The sequence below is a fragment of the Rousettus aegyptiacus genome, unplaced genomic scaffold (genome assembly GCF_014176215.1).
Source record: "Rousettus aegyptiacus isolate mRouAeg1 unplaced genomic scaffold, mRouAeg1.p scaffold_m13_p_16, whole genome shotgun sequence".
NCBI lineage: Eukaryota > Metazoa > Chordata > Mammalia > Chiroptera > Pteropodidae > Rousettus > Rousettus aegyptiacus.
The window spans coordinates 14783130-14806726 of record NW_023416291.1 but is presented as its reverse complement, the minus strand read 5'-3'; the positions used below and the strand labels follow the sequence as shown (position 1 = coordinate 14806726).

At 36.3% G+C, this 23597-nt stretch overlaps 1 protein-coding gene across 3 annotated transcripts in view; it reads left to right on the top strand.

Annotated features, from left to right (window-relative positions):
* Positions 1–23597, top strand: part of SLC10A7 (solute carrier family 10 member 7) — a 194520-nt gene that overhangs the window by 3710 nt on the left and 167213 nt on the right. For 2 of the 3 annotated variants that reach the window (XM_016158894.2, XM_016158895.2), the window contains exons 2-4: positions 1899–1981; positions 7966–8102; positions 12892–12967. In XM_016158894.2, the coding sequence (XP_016014380.1) occupies positions 1899–1981; positions 7966–8102; positions 12892–12967 (296 nt within the window). Of the gene's footprint in view, positions 1–1898; positions 1982–7965; positions 8103–12891; positions 12968–23597 lie in introns of those variants that run through there. The other variant, XM_016158896.2, reaches the window with a different exon arrangement.

The window sequence follows — 23597 nt, the reverse complement described above, 5'->3', positions numbered from 1 at the left end:
AGTTGTTGAGGAATTATTATTTCTAAGTGTGAGCTGCTGGGGCAGATTCACTTACAAATGTAAAAATAATGCATCTCTTTAAATTTTTGAACAGCCTTGACTGTTCTGATATGTAGTTACTTTGCACTTGCCTTCTCTCTTTTGTTCTCTTTTCTCAGATCTCATTAAAATGATTTGCGTAAATGCCAGGTACAAAAAAGAATTTATTGCAATGTTTGAAGAGATCTTCATTTCTTTTATCTACTGATGTACTGAAAATGCCTAAAATATAGTAGCTGCTCAGTAAATATTTGTTGACTGAATGGTGTTTTTTCCTGAGCTTGGAATTGAGAAATATCTTTAGGTATGGTGGAGAGTTATAAGGAACGGAGGAGCCACGAATACATCCTGTTATTTTGCTTAGAGGAGTCTTAGTTTCTTAGGACTGCCACAACAAATTACTGCAAACTGGGCAGCTTAAAACAACAGAAATTTATTTTCTCACAGTACTGGAGGCTAAAGTCTGATCAAGATGTCAACAGAGACATGCGCCACTGAAGGAAGGATTCTTTCCTTGCTTCTTCTAGCTTGTGGTGGCTGCTGGCTATCAGCGTTCCTTGGTGATAAAACCCCAGTCTCTTCCTCTGTCTTCACATGAGCGTTTTTCCTCTGCATGTGACAGTGTCCAAATTTCCTTCTTGTAAGAACACAGTCATCAGATCAGGCCCCACCCTAATCCAAGAAGACTTCATCTCAATTTGATTATATTTGTAAAGACCCTCTTTCCAGATAACCTCACGTTTGCAGGTTCTAAGTGGACGTGAATTTTGGGGGATACTATGCAGCCCAGCACGAAAGGGCTGAATAGAATGTCAAATATGAGATGACCTCAGATTTTAAACTGTTTATATTTGCCAGGGTTTCTCAACCTTGGTACTACTGACCTTTTGGATGTGATAATTCTTTGCAGTTGGGACAGCTTTCCTCTGCCTTCCAGGTCATGTAGCGGAATTCCTGGTCTTCTAGATGCCCCTACCCCCTGAGTTATAACGACCAAGAACTTTCTATACGTTGCCAAATGTCAGTGAGGGGTAAAAATGCTGTAGCTGGAGAATTACTCATATATAGGTATAAAATGGCATTTTTTTCAGAACTATATCTTTTATAAGAATGTTGTTCAGTGGTTAGCGCATTAAGTCTTTAAACCAATTGTGTACAAGCCACAAAAATAAATATTAGGGTTGTTCCTATTGTATTCATAACGTTAATGCATCTGGGATGATGCCGGCCTAACTTCAGAGAGGATTTTCTGGAGGGCAAAGATCCAGCCTGTCTGGTTCACTATAGTATGCCCAGGGCCAGGCACAATTTCATAATAATTACAATCCTAACAGCATATTGTTAGGTACTCTATAACTCCATCTGCATTATCTCAATCACAGTTAAGTGCTCAGTAAATATTTATAGATTGAATACTCTTGGAGAGAACTGAATATATGCATGAATACGTGCTTTTGTTTCTGGTATCCTAGAAGAAATAAAATATTTGCTAAAGAGAATGGAACTTCTTCCATTGATTCTCTCCTTTTGGTTTAGGGAGTTTTAATTGTTATATAAGCACTAATACTGTGGAAGATATAATTAGGACCTATCTTGAAGGATGTTGATGTGAGAGCAGAGTTTATTTTTGAGTTTCCCTTTATTCTTCTGGTCTAAGGAGACTGCTGAGCTGGACAGCCATGGTCCTTGCCTTCTGGAAACTCCTTTCTGGAATTCGACTGCATCACAGCAAATGTAGTCTACTAGGACCAACACTAAGATTTAAAGTACCATTTGCCCTTCTCCGATCGATTTGTCTTTTATACTCAGCTATCTACTGGAAATTCTTATCTAACAGTAACTCATTTCTCTCTCTTTAGGACCACTGAAGCCAGAAATAACTGTCTCCTACATTGCCGTTGCAACAATATTCTTTAACAGTGGACTATCATTAAAAACAGAGGTACTGTCACCTATGGGGCGCATGAAAAGCAAGGAGAAAAATGTAGTCTGTACTTAATATTTTGAAAGATCAGAATCCTTTTGTGAAGCTATGTGTAGCTATAGTCTCAAGGGTTCGCTATAACAAGATCACTTGGACTTCAGGCAGAGGACTTGTGTTTTGTACCTACATGATATAGAAACCCTACAGTTGAGCAGCATGGCCGCTGGGGATGCTTTAATGAGTATGTTTTTAATATGGCAACTGAGGTGAAGCATCTAGTTCAGGTCTTCCTCAGGTTATGGCGGTAACTGCTGTGGCACATTTAAGCTGTTGATGTTTAGTTGGTTTCCATAACTTTGTGGATCATCTTTTGTTCCCAGGACTCACACTCCTCAAGTGATAACTTGTTATAAATTGTAATTAATTTGCATATTTTAAGTATATTCTTTGTTAGTATATCTATTAAACATTAATAGATGTTTTAAGAGAAATATTGGTATTTTTCATACTAAGCCACAATCTGTCATGGAGACATACAGGTAATGTTATTTACTGATCCAGATGTCACTGCACATGGGATTCCTTGTAATTAAAGAAATCCAGACATTTTTACATTCGAGATAGGAATGAATAGAATTTATGATTTCCTCTTGACTTATAATGGAAGAAAAAGCAGAAAATCCCCATTTGCTTTTGAAGAAATTACATAGAGTTTTAAAAGTTGTCATTCATTCTAAAATATTTATACAGATAGGGAAATCTTACTATGTAAGAAGGATTTTTATTTTTTTTTGGAAATGGTTTTAAAATTTAAAATTCTGTTTCTGTATCATATCTTGCTTTTTTAAAAAGTTTCTTTCTTTTAAATGTGATTTGAAAGAAGACTGAATTTAGTTATCTTCTTTTTTGATCATCATGGAAAAAATATGGTTTTACTAAATTTATGTATTTTGTAGTTATCAGGTTGGTATAAATCTTTTCATTGGGGGCATTTCAGATATAGATGGGATTCATGTATAGTGTCTGTGACAGATAAATTGTGTCTCAAGAATTCTAAATATTCTTGCTGACTATTGGTCTTCTGAAAATAACTGCTATGGATGGGATTTCCTAAATATGTCAAATTCCAGTTTTCAGAAATTATATTGATATGAAAGGACTATGATTAGTGCCTAGAGGGCACAGGCTTTTCCCATCAACATCAGAGTTCTGTTGGTTCTCAAAGGTGGGATACAATGACAGATAAGGATACTTGCCACTCCTATGGTGCCAGTCTGATCTTCCTTGAAGGTCTTCATGTTGGCGTTGGCTAGTGCTCTTGGTGGAGCAGCTACCTTTCTCAAGTCCTCTACTTGGGGTGTTGCTCTAACGACATCCCCTGGTGGCTGCTTAATGGCTATAGCTCTTACTTATGCCATGGGAAATCCGGCAAGAGAATCGATTCTCTCCTTAGCTTCTTAATGCTATTTGGTAAAGCAGCCAACTTCATAGCATGCAGGAGCTGAAGAAGGAATGTCACAGCTATCAGCATTTCTCTAAGGACTGAATTCTTCCTTAAGCACCTAGGAAAACCTTCAGAGTCATCCAACTAATTGGGATCTAATGGTGAAAAGCCTTGATTCTGTGCTTTCTTACAGTATCTAAGTAGCCATCAAAGCCATTTTCTCCATCAAAGGCCCTTTTGAAACTAATACATTAAGTCATTTTCAAAATCCATTTAACTTAAGATGCCCTAGATTGCATCATTGTGTAATGTTAAACTATCTCTAAGCCCTGCTAATTTCCTGGGCAACTGAACAGTTGTAAATTAGAAGGTAGCAATCTTGTTGTTATTTGTTTTCTAGTTAATAATCTTAAAGTAATTTCAGCTGGGACTACCATTTTCATATCCTGTTAGGTTCTAGCGCATTTTTGCACACAGGAGACAGTAAGTTATTATTGACTTGAGTTTATTTGAACATTTACAGTGGTTCCATTTGAGTTTGATTCATATTGACATTTCATGTAGTATTACCCGTACATTGATGTAATTATAAAATACATGAACGTGTATTCTAAAATTCGTTTTGCTCACTTATTGAAATTATAAATAACTTAAAACTTCATACTAAAAAGATTTAATGCTAAATCTTCTAAAATACCTGTTGAAATGGTTTCTGAAATTTTGTTGTACTGAAGCAAAATAAGGTCATCTTCGATATATATTTTGTATTTAGCTAACTTCAAACCTACAGTTTCAAAGTGTTTGTCACTTAACAGACCATTTAAACAAACATCTGTCAAGTGGCTATGACGACATGGCACCGTGCTCAGGGCCCCAACGGGTCCTGAGTAGAGCAGAATATACAGGTTTTTTTCTTATTTTTCTAAACAGATTACGTTTTAAAATCCTGTTTGCTTAGAAGTAAATATAGTAAATTCTAAACTCGAGTCTCATGCTACTTGTTTCCAGCACAGAGCTATGAGGCCGACTCTCAGAAAGTGAATCAAATAAAGGCCAAATGAGGGTTAGAAGGGAAATTGGTATGTGATGAAAATATTTCTGCATCCCAGTCAGAGCCCCTAATTTTAAACAATTTTTGATAACTCTCAGTGAGACCCTGGTATAATCAGTATGTAGAGTATCTCCTTAAGTTTATTTTGAATTTGACTTGAATTACATGTTGAATAAACAAAATGTCATGCAGGATCAATTTTTCAATTATTCATGATGACATTTATTTCAGTATGTGGCCCTAAATTCTACATTTACATATGGAAGAATACTATTTTGGATTTCCTAGTGTTACTTGTTTTTTCTTTTCCAGTGTTACCTTATTTTCTTATTAAGGTTATATGAAGAAAATCTTAAATATATAACACTAGGTTTTTGTGACAGTCTTGAGCATCTTTCTTAGAAACACTTCATGTCTATTATTTTCCTGTTGTTAAGAAGCCCCTTATGACCCAGCGCAGCAAGCCCTCATGATTCATTTCTCCGAGTTCTTTACCGTTCCATTATTTTGATGTAATATCAATTGTTTCTAATTGTCATTTGTTAGGTCAACTAGTATTCTCTAACTACATTTTATTTTTTATAACTTTTTTGATTACAAAAGTGGTATTTCCTCACTGAAGAAAGATTAGAAAGAATAAAAATAACTATTAACATTTGTGTGTGTTTTGTTCTTTTTTCCAAACATTTTTTACAAAAAGAAAATATATATTTTAAATTGTGTCTATGTAATTGTATATATATATACATACTTGCATATGTATATACGTACATATACACATATATAATCTTATTCTGTGACATTGTATAATAATAATTTTTCATGTAATTTAATATTCTTATTTAATTTTTCTTTATATATATTTAAAAATAAGATAATGTACATTTTGTTTACTTTTATGAACTTAAATCAAAAGGTACAAAAGTATGTATGGTGAGAAGTCTTCCTTTTACCCCTCTGCCAGATAACCAGTTCTCTTATCTGGAGACAATCAATGCTAACAGTTTTTGTGTACCTTTCCTGAGGTATTCTATACAAAACATAGATATCCTCCTTTTAAACTAAGGTATTTTATACTGTTTACCACCTTACCTTGTTTTACTCAAAAAATATATCTTGGGGATTATTTCATATCAACACATAAAGAATTCCCTGTTTCTTTTTGTATGCTGAAAAATATTCTATTTTGTGAATGTGTCATGATATATTTTCCTAGTCCTCTATTGAAGAACATTTTGGTAATTTATAAGGTTTTGCTGTTACAAACAAGATGCAAAGAATAACCTAAAAATATGTCATTTTTCACAGCTGGAGCATATGTGAAGGGTTAATTCCTAGAAGTTGAATTGCTAGGTCAAGTGATACCTGTAGTTTAAGTTGTGAAAGATATTCCAAGTCCTTGGAATGGCGGCCAGTGCTAAATAAATATTTGTTGAATGAATAAATGAGTTGCACGTTGCTGTCCATGGGTTATGCCAGTTTACACTCTTATTGGTTAAGTAGGGAGAGACCTTGTATTCCTACATCCTTGTCAACAGTTTTAACATGGTTTTTAATAGCTGTTAACACTATTTCTATCTTATGTTTGTTTAGTTAGTCTCTCATCTTTGGACATTTAAGTCATTTCCAGATTTGACTGTATGTAATAGGTAATGCTGTGAGGATCAATGCCATGTATAAATGCTTGTAATCATTTTTTATATCCTTAGGATAAATGCCTAAACATAAAATTTTGGGGTCCATGAATATAAATTTTATTATAGTCCTTGATCTATATTCCCAAATTAATTTTCAGAAAAGTTATACTGTTTTATATATATAAGATATATATGCAGATCCTTAATTATGATATTCTGGCTAACCATTTTATTATAGTTTTTTTTTTTTTTTTTTAAAACACTGATATTTATTGGTATTTATTGAATGCCCCTAAGTATACCTGAGTGAGATTTGGTTCCAAGACTGCTAAGAGTTCTTGGAATTGCTGGTATTCATGTTTCTTTGGAGTGAAACTTCCAATTCAGGATAAGAATGGTTTCTTTTCTCTTAGCTCTGATCCATGGACCTAGAATGGCCTCTGGTCTGCTCAGTGTTCCCAGTTGCCCTCCATTAGACCCAGATTCCCAGAAGTTCCTTAGATGTCATCAGGAATGCTTTCTGACCAAACTGGAACTGCTGTGTGTCTTCACACAGAGAGAGAAACAGTGAGAGCCTATGCGACAGATCTCAGAAAGTGGTGATCAGTGAATGAATCTGAGTTAACCTACTGTTTATTAAACTATAAACTGTGCCTAATGTCTCGAGGCTGAGGATCTGTTGAATGTCTTCCTACCACTACAGTGCTATGCTTCTAACCAGTGAATCTCTTGGCATCTTTGAATATGCTTTAATGACTACCTGAATGTTTTATATAAGTTCTCTACTACTTTCTGTATTTGTTTTATTTTTACTGAATAAGCACATAAATCAAAGAAATTCAAATGCAAATGCTTGTTAGTACATAGTTAAACCCCAAAGTCTAGCTTAGAATCCTTTTTTAAGCTGCAAGACTCATAACATGTGTCTGGTTTGTCATGTTTCATGGGAATTATTTCCCTCTCGCGGCAGCAGTATGACACGGGGGAGAAAACAGGCGTGGATTTAATGGGTTTGATTCTGATCTTCACTGCATAGTAGCTCTCAGTCTCAATTTCCTCATCTGTAAAATACAGATAATAATATCTACCTAATGGGGTTGTTGTGAGGATTAAATGAGATAACATAAATAAAGCAGCAAGTTCAGAGCATAGCAGATAGCTGATATCCAGTAAATGTTAACAAAGAAGTCAGTGAGCAGGTTTTGGGGAAAAAGCCATTGTGAATTATAGAATGTTGTTGGGGAAAACAGTTTAAAAAATTATGATTTGTGTGTAGATTCAGTAACATTTTGCCAAATTGAGGCCTTACTAGTTTTGGTGTACTGAATAGAGGTTAATTATCATATTTAATTAAAATGTGATAGGTCCTGCTAAAATTTTTAAACAAAATTATTTTTTATGTAGTTAAACATACTTGTTTGTTTAGAGTGTCAATAATCCTCAAATCTATTCTGGTGTAAAGGTAGTTAGCTTAGTCTTGGTCCAGAAGTTTACAAATCTGAACTATTGTTGTGTATTGTGTATTCAAAAGAAATGAGAATATTTTAGAAATTTTATATAAAAATCATAATCTTCATGAATAACTTCATAATCATCCTCAATAACTTTAATTAAAGTCTGTCTCATGCATATACTTATAGTAAAAAAATTGTAAAATAACTTCAATTTGATGGATTTTAACTAAACTTATCGTGGTGATCATTTCATAATATATAAAAATATTGAATCATATTATACACCTGAAACTCCTACAGTGTTATATGTCGATTGTATCTCAATTTAAAAACCGATTCCTGTGATGTTATGCTAGTAGCAGTCTCTCTTCAGAAATAATTTTCTTACTTTTGTTATTTCATGTCCATTTTTGCAGGAGCTGACCAGTGCTTTGGTGCACATAAGACTGCATCTTTTCATTCAGATCTTTACACTTGCATTCTTCCCAGCAACAATATGGCTTTTTCTTCAGCTTTTATCAATCACGCCCATCAATGAATGGCTTTTAAAAGGGTATGTTTAAATATTTTGAAGGGTCTACTTTTAATGGGATATCTCTAGTGACATTATTGTTTCTGTGGCAACTATATACAAAAGAGCTCGTGTTATATCTTACAAGGAAATAAAAACACTTAACACCATTATTATCTTTTAAAATGATAATGTTTTTATGAAGGTGGTTTATTAAAGAATTTTATAACCGAATATTAAAATATACCCAGATGCTTCATCTTAAGATTCTAGGATGGATAATTTTCTAGGAATTTAAAAGATTTATGTCGGGAGATAAATGGAAGGGGTTGGAGGATGTAAGATCTGTATGCATGTATGCAGTGTAGGCTGTCAGTTGCGTACGTTAATTTCTGCAGTTTATCTTACTGAATGTATACAAGTAATAATAGCTGAGTATAATACATGCTTTTAAAAATGTGTAGGAAATAAAAAACTATGTATATAGTTTTTCACTTTTTTACTTGTTCTGTTTTGAGCTTGATAGGATAATTGAATTAACAACAGATATTTCTTTTTGTTAGTCTTTTTTTCCCCATAAAAAGTGTTGCCATGTTTATTAAAAGGATTTAATGATTTTTAAAGATCATTTGAATTGTTCTAAAACTAACTACATTTTAGCGTCATGGAAGACGGCTAAAACACCAAACTTAAAGCCCAAAGACTGCATTCTGATCCTGTCCCTAACTTGCTATGTGACTTTGAGGAAAGGCATTTAATAATTTTAAACCTCAGTATCCCAGTCCATAAAATGAGAATAATCATACTTTTACTGCCTGCTTAATAACAATGTTGGAGATATCAACTGAGGTCACTTATTAATTCACTCAAGTCATTTATTTATCTCCTACTAGGTACCAGGGATTATTATAGGTTTTAGAAAAATAACAGTGAGCAAAATTGGCCAAGAGCCAGTTTTGCACATTGAAGAGAAGCTAGGTGTGATTGTCAATAAACAGATGATCAAGATAAACAGAAACGATGTGAAGTAAAACAGTATGATATGGGTGAAGGTGGTTGGGCGCACAGGCTGGTGATTAATTTAGACTGCAGAGTTCCGGGGGGCAGAATGTTCTAGGCAAAGGAAGCAGAATGTTCAAGGGCCCCAAGGCAGGAACAAGTTTGATGTGTTCTCAACTCAGGAAAGCAACCATGGTGTCCAGAGCCCAGTGACGGAGAGGATGAATAATACGACTTGGAGGGGGAAAGGTAGCCAGGTCCATCGGAGCCCTGTAGGCTGTGGGAAAGCATTCAGACTTTATTCTGAGTGCTCCAGGAAACTACTGGAGGGATTTAAAGGAGAAAATGGTATTGTCTGATTCATATGTGTAAATGATTCTTATAGCTACTCTGTGGAGAATAGATACTAGAAGGGCCTGAGAGCAAGCTAGGGGACCAGCTTGGAGGTTAGTATGGAGTAGCAGTGCAGTAGGGAGAAATGGATGTGCGATGGCTATATTTTTAAATTAGAGCTCTCAGAACCAGTGGGTGGATAGGATATGGAGAGAGAAAGATAGGGAGGAATCAAGGATGACTTCTGGATTGGGGGCATGAGCCACTGGGTAATTGGTGGCATCATTTACTTAGCTGGAGAAAAATAAGTTAGGATGAGAGGGGAAAATCAAGAGGGCTGTTTTGGCCAAATTGAGTTTGAGAGAATGAACATAAAATTTTACTGAAAAGCATAAAAAGCCACATAAATATAATGACATAATTTTAGAGCAACAACATATGATGCGTATTACGAACTAATAATTATCAAGTATCTGCCGTGTATAGAGCACTCAAGAAATAGGAAGGCATTAACTCATTTTGCTTCTATCAGGGAACTTCCAATTTAGCAGGATATGTAGGACATATACATATAAAATAGTCACCAAGCAAAATGGGGCAGCATATGATTTGTCAGATTAACGACGTAGTAAGTTAAAGGGTAAGAGTTTCAGCAAGGATTGTGTACTCCAAAAGTAGAGAATTAAAATATGAGTCATTAGTGGGAGAAAAGATAAAAAGTCTCCAGAAGGCCAGAACTACTGGGCTCAGGAGTTTGGGTTTGAATCTATAGGTGGCAGAGAGTTCTTAAAGGCACTGAACAAGAGAACATGCTAAAAAGTGGTCAGTAAGGAAGAGCAATCTGATTGTCTTGGTGTATAGGAAGAGTAGAGTAGGGCCTACAGTCTCAGTATGTTAAGAAAAACAAGCATATAATTCTCCGCTCAGGATATTAAACCTCAGGAGTACAAACTTAGCCTAACTCACTTAGGGAAAGCTCTCTTAGCTCACTTTTTCTCCCTTCCTCTCCCCGACATGAGAATACACACTTAGTATGCTAACCTGTGAGAGTCGCAGCCTCCTGTAAGGATCCATGTGAAGTCATTGGAAATAAATATATTTTGAGCACACCTTACCTTGCACAGAGACCATTCAGTGGCATTTGGAAATGTCTAGACTTGGGCGAAAAGAGTTTGAAGGGGGCAATGGTGACCATCACGGGAAAGAGTGGAAAGTTGATTATGGTGATTGACTGATCGATTGATTAATTGATAAGGAGTGAATGCTGCCACACATAACTCCAAAGTTTCACACTGGATCATTAGGAAAAAACCGTCCCATTGACAGAAATAGGTAAATTGAGAGTCAAATTGATTAAGAAAATATATAAATTCAACATTATACATGTTTAGTTTGAGGTAGGAGTTATAGGCAGCTACAAACTTAAGAATGGAAGTTAGGGCTAGAAATGTAAATTTGAAACTATTCTTACAGATTCAGATATGAAAATAAGATTGACACAAACACAGGAGAGACAACAAAAATTTAGAATGGACGGGTTTAAAAGACAAACGAAATTGATGAGATACTGTGGTAACTAAAAGAATAGAGTGCTTTGGGGAGCAACAAGGTAAAGAGAATGAATACGAGAAAAAGGATGTTGGATTTGGTGATTACATCACTGGCTACTTTTAAGGTTACTACTTTTACTAATACAAGGGGTATAAGTCAGATGGCAGGGGAGTAAAGAGAGAATGGGCTTTGGGGTCATGGAGGTGGAGTGCTCTTTAAAGGTCAACAGTGAGCCATAGTAAAAAAAGTAGGATTATATTTTGAGGAGGCAAACTCAACTAATTGTGAGGTTCATTATCTACATTTATGTTTTGAGTCTTCTGCCTCTTGGAAGGTAGGAATGATGTCTTGTGCTTTTCTTTACATCCTTGTGTAGTTTCCTACCTATAGAAGGCATATGTATTCAATGAATAATTTAGGGATCTGTCTTTTTAAGATAGGGAGAGATCTGCTTTTTTTGTAAATAGATGGGAAGGGGCCAGAAGAAACGGAAAGAGTGAAAAAGCTAGAAAAATTGAAAATACCCGAGAGGCCCTTTCCCTAGTAGTGTTGGTGGAAGGGGAGGGAGAGCGAAAGCAGAGAGGCTGGAGGACTAGTTAAGATGAGTCTCCGACCCTGGATTCCAGAATAAAAGTTTGACTCTGGGTTCCAGAATAAAAGTTTAACCCTGGACAGGTGACTCTGCGAGTTTGGGCAAGTTATTTAACTGCTTTCTTAACTTCAGTTTTCAATACAATGAGAATAGTAATAGTATTTATCTTAAATAGTTGTGAGGAATAAATGAGTACAGTGTCTAGAATAGTACCTACTACAAATGGTAAATGCTCAGTAAGTATTTGTGATAATGACAGTGATGATAAGGAAGGCTCAGAGAAATTCATAATTGGATAGACTGACATTATTTGGGAAAATAGTCCTTAAAGGAAGGCCACGTTGAATTGATTTGAACTGGAAATTCCATAAAAAGGTGTTTTCTTATGTTTTCTATAAAAATGAATTTATTTTTTCTTATTTCAGAGCTAACGTGAATTCATAGCATAGAGTTTAGACAATACATAATTACAAAAGTGAATAAAAATTATTGTGATCCCGATTTCAAAATATCAGTCAGATACTCCGTGCCCTCTATTCTCTGTTTGAATTTTCCACTTTAGTCAGGCCAGCTACTCACTATCCCCAGAATGTATATTCTGTGTGAAAGCTGAGTAAGGTTTTTTAACTTTAGTACTTAGATTTACTCCATTTAGTACTTAGATTTAGCTCCATTTGCTTGCTATGCAATGTATTTTCTGTTCTAAGCTAGGAGAATAGACTTCTTGTTATGATTTGGGTAATAAAAGCCAAATTTAGAATAGACACTAGAATTTACTCCAGAATCTGAATCCAAAAAAGTATATGATTGTATCATGGCTGTTTCTATAATGCTATTACAACATGGAAATGTCTTTCATGAGAAGAAAGTTTGAGAATTGTTATTTTATAGAAGGGAATCAGCAAATGTAAACTTGTGTTTTGTTACATATTTTCAAACCTTGGAAGTGGTTTTAAAATTTTACTTTTGCCAAAAGACTTTCTACAAACTATGTAAGGAAGACATACATGAAAAGAAATTAAGATTATATACACTTACAAAGTGATTGACCATTTTGCTTATCTTTTGTGACTACACTTACTATAACTTGACTGTTTTTAAAATTATACAATAAGAGCTTAAGCAATTTTTGAAAATCACTGAAGCTCGTGAATGGAATGAGGGCTTCCCCGTGCATTTGCAGTATCTTCTAGGCCACGTGGCGTCATGTAGAATTGTCTAGACTCAACAGAGCATGCACATATCAGTCTCCTCTTTTCATTTACTCAGCTCTGCAATTTTAGAATGAACATAGTGAAAACTACTTACAATCGAAAAAACATACTATTTGTAATTTCATTTTTTTTTCTTTCTCAGTTTGCAGACTGTAGGTTGCATGCCTCCCCCTGTGTCTTCTGCGGTGATTTTAACCAAGGCAGTCGGTGGAAATGAGGTGAGTCATGGGGCTGACTTTATTTAGACCTACGTGGGTGCTGTGCTTTTATTTTCTCTTCTATTTTATGATGAAGGAGTCATATCACAGAAGACACATAACCATAGCAGCTTCGAGAGAAGTGGGTGCATTCATATGTCAGGATGATGCTAAGATTAATGATAATGAGTGGAATTTAGGATTTCTAAGAGAAGAGCGAGGGAGGTGAATGAAATAGAGATGGCGATTTTTTCTACCTCAGTGAGAAATTAGGAGACAGAGGACAAGGAATCCAAGGGAAGGATTTCCATCTAAGACTCAACCTGAGGACACCCGCTACGACCATTCCTTAGTTCCTAAAAAATTTGTAACAAAATAAATTCATGGAAAATGGGCCTGTATAAGTTTAATGGCAAGTGAAAATGATTTTTACAAAGGAGAAATGAGGACATGTTTCTAAAATAAGTTCAAAGAAATTATCCCACTGCTAGAGGACTGGAACAAAAGACGAGTCCATGTCAGGAGCTACTTATAGGTGGTTCTTCCGGGTCGAAAGGCCCTCTGTGTTCATGCCGAGGGACTTCGCTTTGTAGTCGTGTGTTCTTCCTTTTCCATTTATATCCCATCATTAAGGAAGGGATGCCATCGAGAGAGGGAAGATGTCAGGGGTTCCCACTTTGATTCATTCTGAGGATTTTGCTTTCTCGGCATCTATTTTCATTTTCATCTACTTTAAGAGAAAGTGCTGGATATAGAGCCACGTAGGTGGGTAGAGGAGATGCACTTGAGAGTTCTCTTCCGATTCCTTTTATTTTTTCTCAGCAGCTGACGGTCATGACGGGGTGGGTGCTGTGAATATTTGAGATGAGAGGAGAAAACGTGCAGTTGTCATCCAGATGAGGAGAGTGAACCAACGGGAGGGTATGGCGGCAGTGCCAGGCAGCACTAAGGACCGGCTGAGATTTAGCCATGCATTTAAAGCGGAGCCGGTCGTCATGGTTGTGTGTTTCCTCTTAGCCACTTTTAGCCTCTTGGTGTAGGAATGGAATTGGCAGATAGCTGGATTTACCTGGTGTTTCATTATGCCCAGTAATTTCTTCAGTTGCCATATAATTAGTGAGACAGAGGAGTTACGTGAGTCTTGGGCTAGTGCCTGCTATGATTTCTTATTGCCTTGAAATAATTTGGGGACGGGCCCCTTTCGGTACACCTCGGACAGGTGCTAGTTGGGTTCTAGGTGTCATTCATGTAGCTTTCTAATGTGATTCTTTTGAGAGCTTTTAGACCGAAAAACCTTTCTGCCTGCAAATGACTTTTGGCAGAAGTTCAAAGTTCACTCATATTTTTTTTGACATTAACCTATAGCATTAGAAAGTATTTACATGTTTATTCCCCAGTAGATATTTAAATTATTTACATTAATGTTGCCTGTTAATGTTGAATTACAAACATTTCTTTGTTTTCTAATATAATTGGTCTAGTTCTTTAAATGTATTGTGCAGCTTCATGACTATGAGGTATTAGGGAGTAATATGCAATATTTCAAAAATATTGAAAATTGAACTTCAGAAATGAAGCTTGCAAAATCCAGTTTGGTCATATCTTCTCTTGTGAAATGAATAGACTATTTTATATTTACGCCAGGTTATGGAAGTAAATAATCTGCAAATAAAAATGTTAGATAATTTTAAGATTAATGTTTTTCTAAAATAACTTTATAAAGTAACTAAATATAGGCTTTTGTTGAAGTAAATGTAAGGGAAGATAAATCTTTTATATAATATGTTGGAAAAAATCTGCTCTGCAGATGGAGAGTGAATTGACTGGTGTGTGTAAATGAAAAGGTTCAAAAGCTGAGCCCAGTGTCAGGTGCCACTGGGTGGAAGTTTTGCTTTTCCCTCTCTGTGATTCTGTCCTGTCCAACACTCAGCGACTTTGCCCTCACATGGATTTTAGCACATTTCCACGTCACACTGTCCTTTCAAACTGACTGTGCTTTGCAGTATTTGTAACATGTAAGAAGACTTTTTCCTTCTATGTTTTGTTATTAAACTTCCTTACACTTAGCTTATGCTCTCATATATTTATATATCCATCTTTAATATATATACACTCATTTAGTATGTGCTCTCCTGTGTTAAATAACACGTGCTGTTGTGTAGCATGTTTGTATTTAATGATTTGGGGGCTGTGTGCAGATATAACAGTATCATTTGAAATGATTCTCTTATTTTTATTTTGCAAAGTTGTTATATAACTTAGGAAGAATTTTTTTCTGTTACTTACATACCTTTTAATTTACATGATTTTTCCCTAAAACCGTTGGTTTCAAAAGGTTTTATCATGGCCTGAAAATTATCGTATCCCTTAAACTCACAGCTTTTACTTTGGCAAGAAATAAATAGCCTTATTACTTTTTTGTAAAAAAAACAATTTCTCCTCTTATAACTTAGGTCATTTTTGTAGCAGATAAGCCAACTAGAATTTATAATGATTTTTAACAGCAGAAGGAACTCAATGTATGTGCATAATAATACATATACACTGGATTGCTGGCTTATCCTTTAGGTATTAAAATGAGACTGCGTAGGGTGGAGCTGATTGACAGTCTTATTTTGTGGCTTTTAAATTTTAAACTGCTTTTATTTAAATATTGGAAACATGGTTAGGTTCTTTTTTTGTGTGATTGTTATTTATTCATTCCAGTATTTTAAATGCAGCTTTTCAAAAGTGTGCTGTTGACATAGTCTGATTGATGGTGATGGTGGTGGGTGTGTGTGTGTGTGTGTGTGTGTGTATGTGTGCGTGTGTGTATGAGTGTGTTTTTGTATGTGGATGCAGTTTTAGTTCCTTTTTTAAATAATAGAAAAAGTAATAAAACTTGATGAACCCTAATTTAATTTCCAAATGTTAGAAAGAAGAGAAAGAAGATAGGTCAAAATATTTTCTATTTTATTCTAACATAGGAGATATAGGATAAACACTTACTTTTTGATTAAAACTGTTTGCATTTGTTTGGTTTAAATTTCTCTTGCAAATATAAAGCTCTGTGGTAAAAAATATAATGTTTTACCAAAAACTTTACAAAGATTTTAAACCTTATGGGACTTGCTAAGATAATCACTGTATTTAAATTCAATTAACTTCTTCCTTACAATAACTACCACAAAAATTCCTTTTATAAAAGAAGGTTCTTTTTTAAGAAACTGGAAAATTATTTCTCTGAGTTTAGAGAGAAAGTATGTCATTTTCATGCTGTTGTTATAGAGATATTTCATATCTTTATCACTTCTGCTGATATTTAATGAAAAAGCAAGAATGTTAGGTTTTGGGAAAAGATGCACTGTCTTCTTTAACCTCAGTATTTCTTTTTTTGCAAGCTTACGTAAAGAAGGATTCAGCTAAAAGCCATTGCCTAAAAATGTGAAGTTAATATTAATTCTTGAGTATAGTTAGAAAGCTATATAACTTTGTAAAATTTTGTGAGTCTGGGCATGAAACTAAGTAGGAGAAAAAATATAATTAAAGATTTCTGCCTTCAAATATCTGAAAGAAAAAAGAAAAAGAAAATAAAAAGGATTAAAAATTATAACAGATAAAAGTCAGGGCAAGTTTAAAAGTTGTTTTCAGTCAGATCTGAGTAGTATTTTATGCTAAACTATATTATCTGTGTTTAAGGTTGAGCCTAGCAATTTAAAACATGAAAATAAGGCACTTTCACCACTAATCACAGTGTATTGATTGCAGGCCTGTTATTTACAGTTGGTTTGTTTATCTTTTTTGTTTCTCAAGGTGAATTCCTTAGATTACCCACCCTGGCATTACCTGGGGTGATTAGGGAAAAAAAAATCCCTATCTCCACCGACCTGTTGAATTAGAATATGTGATGGATGGGCCTCAGGATTTTCTTTTTTAAAATTAAGAAATATCAGATCTACAAAAGGTAAAAGGCACACATATATACATACAGTTTAAAGTATAATAATAAACACCACTGTGCCCACCATCCAGCTTTAAAAATAGAGTGTGATATTCAACTAGTAGTTAAGCATCTACTTTATGTAGACACTATTCTCTACTAGCAGAAATAAAAAGGATAACGCGATTTGGTGCCTGTCTTCAGGAAGCCTACATGTAGAGTGACATTGTACTATCAAAATCTCTATTTCATGTTACAAACCTCACAAGGATCAGCAAAACAGAGTGGAATAGCTTTATATTGACCCATATCATCAAATTATTATTTTCTGTTTTTTTGCATGGAAAAGATCAAAATACACCCCAAGTGAGTTCAGCCCCACCCGCTGTGTGGGACGAGCCAGAACTTCAGTTTAAGGATCTGCACTGTGTTCGCTTCTTGTAGGCGTTTTTAGTCTGTGCTCTCTTCTAGTCCGGGGATGAGACAGTGTGAACATATTTAGCTGGCATTTTGATTGTATTTTAGTTAGCAGGCTGAAGGATTTTAGAACCCTTCGATAGTAGTGTAGAATTCCAACTACATTTTAAAGAAAACTTTTGATTTCGGGTATGGTAGAAAAGCAACAAATTAAAAGTATGCATGTGTGTGTGTGTGTGTGTGCGCGCGCGCGCGCGCGCGCACATTTAATTTCATCAATGGAGTTAGTGTTCAAATCTCTTCAAAGACAATTTAAGAATGTCTCCTGTGCAAAGAAGATTATTACATGTGGTGAACTCTGTAAGTCATAGACGAAGGTCATGGCTCTCTGAGTGTATTTAAAAGAGGGTTCCTGTCTGCTTGGAAAGCAAATGAAGCACTCATTACTAACTTTAAAGATATTGCTATGAGGATTTTTGCTAGAGGTGAAAGATCAAGACCAGCACAGTCCAAAAGGAGACCAAAGTTCAATTTCTAGCTTATGGGGGGGAGGGGCCTGAAACGTTTCAGGGTTATTTTGCATTATCAGTGGGGAGTTGATCTTGCTAATCCAATGCATGAAGATAAGAGTCATTGAAGCATTTTTAAAGGCACTTAGAGTAAATCTGATCAGCAGAGAGAGAACTGGAAGTGAGATGGAAATCTAATCTGTCGGTCACTGGTCACTGTCTCAGCCTCAGCAATCACTTGGCCTTTCTGTGCCTTGCCTTTCTCTTCTGTTAAATGGGGTGGGTTACTGCTTTTGCTTGCAGCGGAAGTTTAGTGGCATCTTGGAGGAATAATCGTCTGTGTGAAAAAGGCTGGCAGCGTTGAGCCCTCTGGCAAGCTGGCAGAGGTACACTTTTTACCCTCGAGCCTCCAGCGCTGTCTGGGAAATGACAAGTTTCTTTTTCATCGACAGACAAAAGAGCAAAAGTAAGAGCAGCAGCAGCAGCAAGACAGTCCCTGTCCCTACTCTTCTCCCATACCTACCTTTTAACTTCAGTATCATCTTCTGGATTGGATTAGCATTCTTAGGACAACTAGAAAGAGTTGGCTGTGTTTGTTTTAAACTGCTATAAAACTTGCATGAAACATACTTAGATTTCCCAAGACTTTTGTATATTATTTTGAATTCTCTCGTTTAACCTCGTAATGCCTCTCAGATTGTCTTCCATTTCTGTCACTTTAACCAAAAGGGTCTTCTTAGTGGTTGGCAGGGATTTCCGTTCAGCTAATCCAGCGGCTGATTCTCAGTTCTCATCCTGCATGACCTAAATGCAGCCTTTGGCACAGTGGTTACTTCCCTCCAATGTCCTGTTGCTTCTCTGACCCTTTTCTCTCCTAGTTTTCTTCCTGCATCTTTCATCACTCCTTTTCTTCTTGTCTGATTCTTCTCCCATCCCAATGCGAGTGTCTTCAAAGGTCCTGATCTTCAAACACCTGGTTTAGCATTGCTGAATTCCTGTTTCTCAGTCCTTTTTCTCTCTATAGTTGAAGTCATTTGTGTCCAGCTCTGCCTCAGACATAAGGACCAGTCCTGATTTCGGGCGAGAAGTGTTTAAACAACACCCGCTTAACATGCTGTGGCATGAGAACACCACTCTTACTGCTAAGCCAGCTGACCCTTAGCAAGGATATGTTTGCCAGGGAATCAGAGCAGATGCTCCATGTCTGCTTTGACCAGTACTCACCTAGTGGTCTGAGTGGTCACCAGGTTGGCCCTGGGCCACTGAGCCTTAGTATTGTCATCCTCAGAAAAATAGTATTTGCATCCTTATTTCACAAGATTGCTTACAAGGATCTCATGAAATCTCATGCAGAAGTACTTGTAAATCGTGAGAGAATATATCAAGCAAATATCAGCATTCTCATCATTGCCGAGGTTTGCCACTGGTAGAATCACCTGGTTTTCTGAGTCATTATCACTGCTTTCTCAAGAATTTGATCTTCTGAGTTCACTCACTCACTTTATTCATGTATCCAGAAATATATGTTGAGCTCTTGCTATAGCTTGCTATGGATAGTGCTTTCATAGAATTTTTAGTTTAGAAAAGCATAAAATAAAAAAACTATATAAAGTTGTTGGTGTCTAAATTTACAAGATGGTGGCTTTTAAAATAAATATAATAAAATGGCAAAACTCAGTTTATTGGTTTGTGTTAGAGGTCCTCGATATCTTTGTACAAAAATTTCCAGCCATCTTGGAATATTATGTCAGATAGCCAAGATTACTCCTTCTGGAAGCTATGGGGCGTGGGAAGCCAAATTAGTAACAGAAAGATTGCTTTGGGGATTTAGAACTAGATAAAGGATTTTCAGGATATTTCCTCTAAACTGTGAAGCCTGGGAAACCACTTCAGTTCTATCTCACAAAAAATTAAATAAAAACAAACTACAAAAACAGGTACCATTGAACAGTTCTCCATAGATATTGAAAATTTGTTATTGTCTAATTCCTTTTTAATATCAGAATGTCTGCATATATTATGACTCATCTAAAACAGATTTTGATAATTTGATTTAGTTTGATTAGTTACATTTTAGTAATTTTGAAGAAACATGAGTCTAAATAACACATTTACAACTTTTTATCTTATGTAATTGATATTCATACTTGTATCTTATTATAGAGAATTTGATTATTTTTATGTTTATTTCTAAATTCTGGGCATGTACTTATTTTAGGTCTGGTGGCTTATCTGTGTATTGACTATAGGCCGGTCACACATGCATTCGTGTGTATTTACAAAATTGTCACTATTGAAAACAGAAGACTTATTCACAGTAATTTACTATACCGTGGAGTTATGGAAATATCAATAAGTTAAATCTGAGAAGACTTGGCTTTTAAAACTTTACTTGCTTTATGAAGACATCAGGCTGTGTCTTCTCAGTATCTAACGAGAACACCCTGCTTGGTGCAATAAGATTTTTCAAGTGGATTATTCATGACCAAGGATACTTGGATCTGAAATAATGGTCTGAATATATGGAATGGGACTGAGCTGCATTCTAATCAAGTGCCAAGATATTGGACTCGAAGGGCCTTCTAGATGAGTGATTTGCATTTTTTTTAAAACACAGCCCACAGATAGAAACTGAAAAGTTTCCAAAGTACAGTTTCTCTTTGCGTAGTTCGCTCTCTCCTCTCCTGTCTCCCCTCCTCCCCTTCTCACTCCACCTGGCCTTCCTTTCTCCTTCTCTTCCCTTCCTTCTTCTTCTCTCTCTTTCATTTTGGAACAATGACAAAAATGCCAATCAGTATTCACTAAATTGATTTTGTGAACTGTAGGTCGAAAAACCCCTGCCCTGTAGTGGCAACCACCATCCATGGTTCCTTCCGCGTCAGCTCCTCTGATCTTCTGGACAAAGGCTTGGCCTCTGGTCTGTTCTCAGGGGGATTCCCGGCCTCCTGTTGCTTGAAGACATTCCTTTGGTCTTGGCTCTCAGAGCACTTTGAGAACTTTGTGCTCCTGATAACTTCTTTTGTTGCTTGTGGTCAGCTTACTTGGCCAGTCTGCTCCTATAATAGCGGCCCCCTCATCCCTCAGTATCGGCTTGGTTGAAGTCCTGCCCATTAGTCAAGGCCCAACTCAAACATTGTTTTCCTCTCGAGAAGCCTTTGCAGATACCCAGTCAGAATCAACCTTTTCTTCCTTCCACAATAGAATACTTTTTCAGTATCTCTGTTGTGACAGTCACCCTTAACCAGGTATTTTTGCATGTATTTGGCTCTCCAGTCAATTTTTGAATTTTCTTTGCAGGAACTGCTTTTCTTTGTATCTCTTTAAAGAGTATCTGTAATAAAAATGGCAGAGAATTTGGGCAACTAGAGGATGACTCCGGTTTTTTCAGTCGTATAATGATCCCAACAGAATCAAGAACAATGATTAAGTCACTTACATCGCAGTAATTTCCATAACTGTATGTCCTCAATCTTTTCATAATTTGCTGTGCCAGAATGAAGTGGAATAGAATTGAACAATGTTTTGTCTGCATTAGACATATTTTCTCATTGATGCAAGTACATTACAGATCCCGTTAAGAGAGATGATTGTGGGAAGTATACGGAGTTTGTGCTCCATAGTGTTTCTCATTTAATGATCCTTCAGATATGCACTCAGAGACAGTATTTTTACAAAGCTTCCAGCTAATTATATTTACATTGAGTTCACACTGGTTTGAAAATGGTACACTTCCCCAAATAGTCATACAATGACAGTTTAATTCTGGAAAATAGTCTGAGAAGTTACCTATGTGAGATAAAGCACATTTATATGTCGACGTAAAAAACATCGACGTAAAAAACGTCCAAACCTGTAGAGAACTTTTATGAGTTTATTTGAGCCAAACTGACAACACTTGCCAGGAAGCAAAATCTCAATGGATTGAGAAAATGCTCCAGAGAATGGCGATTTTGCAGCTTATTTTATACTTTAGAATAAAAGGAGGAGACAAGGAGGGATACATGAAATCCATTGGTGATAGATTAAGGGGGAGGGAAAAGCAAAGCAGAGAAATCTTCGAGATTAGATAAAAAGGCAAAATAGAGAAAAAATTGTTGGGCACCGGAGCGTTGATAACACTTACAGCACACAGATGTGGTACCTGGGGAGCCAGATAACAACGAGAGGTTCCCTGGCCTTGTGCTCTGGTGCCTGTGCTTGTGCCATGATGGGCTGGGCAAGATTTACGCTGCCATTTCAAAGGTATGTTATCTTAGATGCAAAAGGACAATAGCCTCACCTAAAGTGAAGATGGACATTTGTCAAGGAAGCTACAGCCCTAGGGCGTGACTACCTCTCCGTGACTCACTTTTAGTTAGGAATTTCTGTGTTCAGACCATCGTATGTGGTTACCTTTGGCCTCTGCATTTGTAAGGCCCACCATGCAGGCCTCCCCTGAATTGGTCAGGTTTAACATGTGGCCCTTTTTCATCCACACATACTTTTTAAAGTGCATAGTGAGTTAGCTCATGAATAATGCTCTCGACTTTTGTGGCCTTCCCTTCTCAGGGACAGTGGGGACCGATATGCCTTAACTCTCACTTGCATTTACATTAAGTCCTTGTAGGCCATCATAAATACTCTTTGCATTCGTGCATGCAGTATGCCAACAAGCATGCATTTATTCTTTTTCCTACTCCAAAGTTTGATATTTCTAGTTTCTCGATAGTTTCAGTTTCCAACTGTTCTGCTGTTTAAGTTTGCAAACTTGCTCTAAAGGTGGCTTACATAGTCACATTTTCATATGAAAAATGAAAGTTGGCATTAAAATTAAAAAAGGATCTCCCACACTCAAGTGTTCTGTAAAGAGAGATGTAACTTCTGTTGGTTTGATATTATCTTTTTGTAGATAGCCAAAAATAAAATTGTTGTTGGAGGAATTATGTGACTCTTTATTTTTTTGTAAATTTTCCATTTGCATTTGAAATACTTCTGAGGGTTAAAAAGAAAAAGAGCTTATTTAAGAAACAGTTTGCCTGTGGTTGATGAAGTTTTACAACTTTAGGCCCAATTCATTATAGATTGATTATCAATAGAGAAAGAAGAAAGAAGTTAATTGAGTCAGAAGTTTGTTTGCTAAATAAGAGAGCCTTTTACCTTTTGGGAGAAGCCAAACCTCAGGTTTTACAAAGCTTCTTAGAAATATGAAGACATGTTAGCATTTTTTTGTACTTTCCTAGTTTCTGACCTAGAAGGGAAAAAAGGGCACAGCAGGATGATGGAATGACTCAGAACTGCAACAATTCACAATTCTGGGAAGCACTCTTAGCTTCGTGGACAATTCCTCTCCCCGAAAAGGATTTAGCTAGCTGGTAACCCGCACAGTACGAGATGACCGATCACACAGTATGTGCTTGCCATCAAAATAGTAAGAATAGCGAGTGCTTTTGTAGAGTATGATCTGTGTCACTCTTTATCCTCAGCGCCTTACATATGTTAATTCCTTGAATCTTTTTAACAACATTTGAGATAGGTAAAATTACTATCATTTTATAGATGAGAAAACAGACACAAATAGAGATTAGGAAACTAGTGCAGGGTTACATAGCAAAGAAGGAAGGACTGGCATGTATCACCAGGCGCCGTGCTCCCGGCCTGCCCTCACTTAACGCTGCAGGTAGGGCCGGTGATGCTCAAAGCTCTCCACCTACACGTGGCTCAGTGCCCAGACTACCTAGGTGAGAAAAATAAAGGTTGACCTAGGAACAGACCGAAAAGACAGTAGTTAGGTTACAGTGGTCCCTGAGAAGTTGCACGGGTACTGATT